The 5,814-nt window shown below is 36.5% G+C and overlaps 1 protein-coding gene and 1 long non-coding RNA gene across 2 annotated transcripts; both read right to left on the bottom strand.

Annotated features, from left to right (window-relative positions):
• Positions 1-1,469: 1,469 nt before the first annotated feature.
• On the bottom strand, positions 1,470-2,034 carry LOC145791160 (uncharacterized). Its single transcript, XR_014330926.1, has 2 exons — positions 1,870-2,034; positions 1,470-1,766 (listed from the first exon to the last, which is right to left on the bottom strand). It is a non-coding gene; the product is annotated as an uncharacterized LOC145791160 (long non-coding RNA).
• Positions 2,035-2,077: 43 nt separating this feature from the next.
• On the bottom strand, positions 2,078-4,441 carry LOC114296989 (protein FAR1-RELATED SEQUENCE 5-like). The gene is made up of 2 exons (XM_082872522.1): positions 4,241-4,441; positions 2,078-3,811 (listed from the first exon to the last, which is right to left on the bottom strand). Exons 1-2 carry the CDS (start codon positions 4,439-4,441, stop codon positions 2,078-2,080), a joined length of 1,935 nt encoding a protein of 644 aa, XP_082728648.1.
• Positions 4,442-5,814: the final 1,373 nt, after the last annotated feature.

Raw genomic sequence — 5,814 nt, 5'->3', positions numbered from 1 at the left:
TAGAAATGGCTTCTTCTTCTATTGACACTAGCAACATCAGATTAAAACCGAGAATGTGCAATTGTGGAAGAACAGTTGCCATACATATTGTAAGAACCAATGAGAATGGAAATAAAAGGACGTTTGTTCTTTGTTTGCCCATCAAAATATGTAAGTGTACCTATTGGAAATATTAAATATGTAAGTAGTAACAATTTAATTTGTGTTATTCGACTAACTAATTGTCATGCATTGTAGACTGAAACTCCCAATTGCAATTACTTCAAGTTTGTGGCTGAAGATGATGAAGATGTTACGTCCACAATCTGTTCCAACACTAGAGCTTCTGATGGTGTTATAGTAGAAGACTTTAACGAGCTGAGGAGGAGGCTGTATGACGTGGAAAATGAACATGATGACTATGGTCGAAGGCTTCGAATGGTGGAAAATATTTTGAAGGCGATTGTGTATTTGATTGTATTTTCTATACTTTTGTACATTATGATGTAATGTTATTATGGAGTTAATGTTATTATGGATTTATGGATTTAATGTTATTATGGATTTATGGATTTAATGCTGTTATGGATTTAATGTTTTTGGCTTTGATGAATATATGTAATTTGGAATTTGGAAACTTGGGATCTTTGAGATGTTTGAGATGAATGGCACAGGTTGTTTGAGATGTTTGAATTTAGAAGCTATTCATGAATAGAATTTGGGAACTTGGGATGTTTGAGATGTTTGAGATGAATGGTACAGGCTGTTTGAGAAGTAGATGCACATTCGTTTATTACTGTGTCAAGTTATTATTACTTAGATGGCTTACTTTGAGATTCTCACTGAAATGATGTATGGATACCTTCAGAAGTTCCTTAAAGTATTATTCTACTTTTTGGTTTTGGCTGATGAAGTCAATTTTATTTAGTTTTTGGATACCTTCAGAAGTTCCTTTTCAGTTTGGGATTATCATATGTTGATTGACTTGTGGAGAAACATCTTGTGATTATGGAACAGGAATTGACAGGCCACCTTCATGATAGTACCATGATATGTTACATCTTTACGAATTTTATTCCTCATTTCTCACTCTCTATCTCCCTAAACATTCACTCACAAGTCACCAAGTTCTCTATGTAATCAAAACACAAGAGAGCAGAATAATTGCAGAACCAAAATTCTCCTTCTCTACTGCAGTAGGTAAAACACAAGAGAGCATCACCAACCTTGAAGCATGCAGAACCAGAAGCAATGTTCTGCAATGGTTCATTTTTTTTCCTTTACACTTCACAAAACCAGAAGCATGCAGAACCAAAATACCTGTGCATACCAGCAGAATAATTGCAGAACCAGACCTGTGCATACCAGCAAAATGATTGCACAACCAGACCTGTGCATATCAGCAGAATCATACCTTCACACTTCACAGAACCATTGCAGACCCATACATGTGCATACTAGCAGAATGATCAAAATAAGGATCAAATGTACAAAAACAGAATCATGTCCATACCACATAAAAAAACCAGATCAAATGTACACCATAACAGTTTAACACATACAATCCATAACAAGTTAAATTAAAACATTGGTCCATCAAAAATGTTACATTGCTTCAACCCATTAACACATACAATCCATTAAAAAGACCAATGTATGACTTTCCAGCAGCAACAGAATAACCATCACTTTCCAGCAGCAATTTGCTTCACAATTTTAGAGGCTATGACTTCACCGTCCAGCCCAATTTCAGCATCAGTTTGCTTTTGTTTCTGCCTGGCCATAGCCTAAAAGGGAAAAAGACAAATTTCTCAGCAAGTGAATACATGGTATGATGGAATTTTCAACAACTATAAATATAATAAAAATTAAAAGATAGCAAAGACGAACCTGACTACACATTGGAGTAGTTGATTCTTGAGAATATCGAAACCCAATGTCATATCCACATGAACCTTGAAGTAGTGACTGGAATGTTGATCCACCAGAATACAGGTGAGACATTGAATTTGGCAAATAATTTGGCACTACATACATGTCCCGCAAATTGTTCGCCTACAACAATGTCATATATTAGGCTTCGCAATCATGGTTTGAGTCACATATTATATCCACAAAAAAAATACAATGTTAAAGTAAGACTTACATGATATGTGGGATACATCAATGGCGGAGGAATAGAATTACCACCCATGGGCAAAGATGGAGGAAGAGGATGAAGGGGAGGAAGAGGTTGAAGAGGAGGAACATGTTGACGAACATAGATACCTCCTCCAACAGATAATGGAGAAGGTACAACTATTGGACTTGCAATAGATTGTGACGAAGCCAAGCTGTTAGCACCGGATTTTTTTTTGGAGTTCGCTACCAACGCCGCTTCGAATCCACCTTTTACCCTCCTTTTGCCCTTACTAGTTGCCACCTTTTTCTTCAATCCTTTTGGTTGCATAACATGATTCACGTCTTCGCAATCCACTTCAAAGCTTTGGTTGTCATCATCATTACCTACTTCATTTCCAACACCAAAATGAGCACTTAACTTACCTTCAACATTTGCACCTAATGTAGCAAGCTGTGCAATACAAAAATCATAAGTTTCTTCGGTTTCGGTAGCTCTACCTGCTAGTGCTCTAAATGCGGTCATCAATGTCTTATACCGCGAGACTTGTTGAAATTTCACATCTACTTGAATGTCATTCCCCGTAATGTCCTTCATAGTTTCGGCTCTTGCTTGTTTGGTCCACCTCTTTAGAATGTACTGTGGAGGAACCTCTTTCATCTTCAATATGTCTCTAATAACCTTCAATGAGTGACAACACAAGATTCCTTCCCTTTCAAACTTTGTACAATTACAACCCAAAGAGTCATCCCTCTCCATCTTCACTTTCCTTGCATATTTGTTACCAACATCAATAACTGTGTAAATGGTACTAGCCTCCCCATATTCAATTGCTTCTATGTCTGATTCAATGGATTGAAAGTACTCATTTTGGAATTCCTCAAAGATATTTTTTGTGTAGACATTACCCATTTGAATTAACAATCTTATTATTGCTTTCACCTTTGGTAACCTTTGGCACAAAGCATATCCTGCTTCTAACTCCTTATATCGCTTATCGTAAAGTACCCTTTCGAAATGCATGAAGAATTTATTTAAGTTAAAATCAGAACGAATGCAATCCTTCAAAAAAGCATTAAAAGATTCACTAAGTTGCGTGGTACTCATTCTCGCAGCCCATGTTGATCTAACGTAAGGCCAGCCCCATTTTTCTTTCACCGTAAAAGTCAATTTCAACCAATGGTTTTCATGCGCATCATATTTATCAAGCATTTTCGCCCACTCTAACTTCCATTGATTTGCATCTTCAATGTGAAAGAAGAATTTATTTAGTACACCCTTCACCCCCTTATCTTGGAACAAACAGTTAACATGTTTTAATGCATTTTGCATCAAATGCCAAGTACACAATCGGTGACTTGTGTCAGGCATAACGATGGGTATGGCTTTAGCCATTGTAGCATCTTGATCGGTGAACAAAGTTTTTGGTGCCTTTCTTGACGTAGCCTCTAGAAAATTTTCAAACAACCATACAAACGGTTCGGCGGTCTCATCATACATCAATGCTGCACCAAATATAACTGTTTCCCTATGATGGTTAAATCCCACAAAAGATGCGAAGGGTCTATGTTCTTGGTTTAACTTGTAAGTCGTATCAAATGTGACAATATCACCAAATTGAGCATAATCTATGATCATTTGTGCATCGGCCCAAAACATATTGGTAATTTGCTCCTCATTATCTAATTGAACAGCATAGAAGAATGAAGGATTCTGCAAAGATTTTTCTTTAAAGTATTGCAACACATTGCCTACTTCCCCATATGCTAAACTTTGTTATCTTTTGGTTCTCAAATAATTTTTAGAATCTAAATTCGTAAAACCAAGACATTGCCTTCCACCAGCTTCCCTACCCATGAGTTCAAAAGACTGGCCTAAACGAAGACCAGATTGTGCCGCTAAATCTAACTGAATTGCTTGGGTAGTTGATATCTTTCTTTGTGACGGCAACATGTGGGCACACTCGGGTGATACAAGATCATGGTTGTGTTTTTCTTTGAAATCAGTCACAATATATTTTCCAGTACCCTCATGTAATTTAATATAAACTCGAGCCTCACAACCAGTCCTAGTTTCAGCTCTAGAGTTTTTTGACAATGGGTCTCGCTTGTCAACCTTTCAAAATCCCTCCTTGTTGCAAACCAAAAGTCTATGAATAAGTTGATTAGTGAACTTGTCCTTCCTACAATAATCGCTTCTTATGTTAAACCCCATTCTTCCTCCATATGTATTATAAAAATCATACGCACATTGTTCAGAATCAAATATCATTCCCTGTTTTGGCTTCCAATCACAGTCATTCTCAGGTTCTATATCCATATCAAAATGCAACCGAAAACCCATATAAATAAAATCTTAAGTTAATGATAGTTGAGCTTCTTAATAAGATTGCAGGGTTGCTTAGGTTGTAGTGCTATGAAAATGAATTGAAATTGGTTTATAGATAAAATTTATCTGGTTTATAGATAGAACCATATGTCATATAAGGAAAATTACTGGAATTAAGGAAATTGAATTATTAAAAACCAGATTAAATTAATATAGATAGATATTGCTTCATTCAATTATTCATGAGATTCAATATAACACATCTAGACACCAGTTAATAATTACATGACCCATGAGACTGCCATGTCTACAAAAACCAGGAGACATACTGTGATAAGGCCCATAACATTACCCTGTTATGGCAAAACGGAGATAATTTACGAGTCTTTTAACAAAACATCACAATAACAATCAGATGAGCAACAAAAGAGGTAAAACACACCAACTACATAAATTTGTATAAAGAACAGCTTAGAGGAAACAAACAACATACAACCCCTTTTTCAGCAGCAAAAAAAATCACAGTCCACCAAACCACAGTGACTTATTCAGCCAATATATAAATGAAACAATAATCATCCAACCCAGATCAACTTAACTTCATGCAGACAATTAGAACAGAAAATCATATGGCAACACACAGCAACAGTGAATTCCAGCAAGCACCAGTTGCTTATTCATCAGATAGAAAAGGGAATTGACTAGTGACCAAATACCCACTTCCCAGTTCTTGTGAAATCCAAATTCCAGAACCTAAAAACAAATCTTTATAAGCCAAACAATAAATTCTTGATAATATTGATTACAAAGACAGCACAATATTCACATAATTCCAATTTTCATGCGATTGTTTAGAGAATGAATTCAGGGTTTTTCTTGGGGTTTAGTGATTTGTTTGTGGGTTATGAAAAACGATCAAATGGAAACAATTTCAAACTCAAAATGAAAACTCGTATTCGATTTCTGACCTTAGTGTCGACTGTAATTTGTAAAGAGCATCAGTCAAAAGCCTTGGCGGCAGAAGACGTCTTAGGTTCTGAGGAGTTTGCCGTCGGTGAGGATGGAGTTCGCTGTCGGTGAGGATGGGTTCGCCGGTGAGAGTGCTGTGTGAGAGTGAGAGTGAATCTCTGAGCTATGTTGTTGTTTTGTTTGGGCGGGAAGTCTAAAACATTTCATTTTTGATTTTTTTTTTTTTTTTTTTTTTATAATCTCAGCCGTTGGATGATCAACGGCTCATCTGAGCCGTTGCAAGCAGGGAATGGAGGACCCTCCTCAAGGAGAGGATCCGGACTCAATTGAGAGAGATAGGTATACCATGCATTGAATGAGTGTGGATAAATTTTAAGCTAAGTGTGAGTATCGACCACACATTAAAGATGAGTTAAAAG

The sequence above is a fragment of the Camellia sinensis genome, chromosome 5 (assembly GCF_055761805.1).
Source record: "Camellia sinensis isolate YWXY chromosome 5, ASM5576180v1, whole genome shotgun sequence".
Lineage (NCBI taxonomy): Eukaryota > Viridiplantae > Streptophyta > Magnoliopsida > Ericales > Theaceae > Camellia > Camellia sinensis.
This window is presented reverse-complemented; position numbering and strand designations above follow the sequence as displayed.

What these genes read in the sequence shown, in the direction of transcription:
- LOC114296989 (XM_082872522.1), bottom strand. Translation starts at nt 4,441, where the DNA reads ATGGGTTTTCGGTTGCATTTTGATATGGATATAGAACCTGAGAATGAC. An exon ending in AACTTATTCATAGACTTTTG is followed by an intron (nt 3,812 to 4,240) that starts GTTTGCAACAAG and finishes AAATCTTTGCAG; the next exon opens with AATCCTTCATTCTTCTATGC.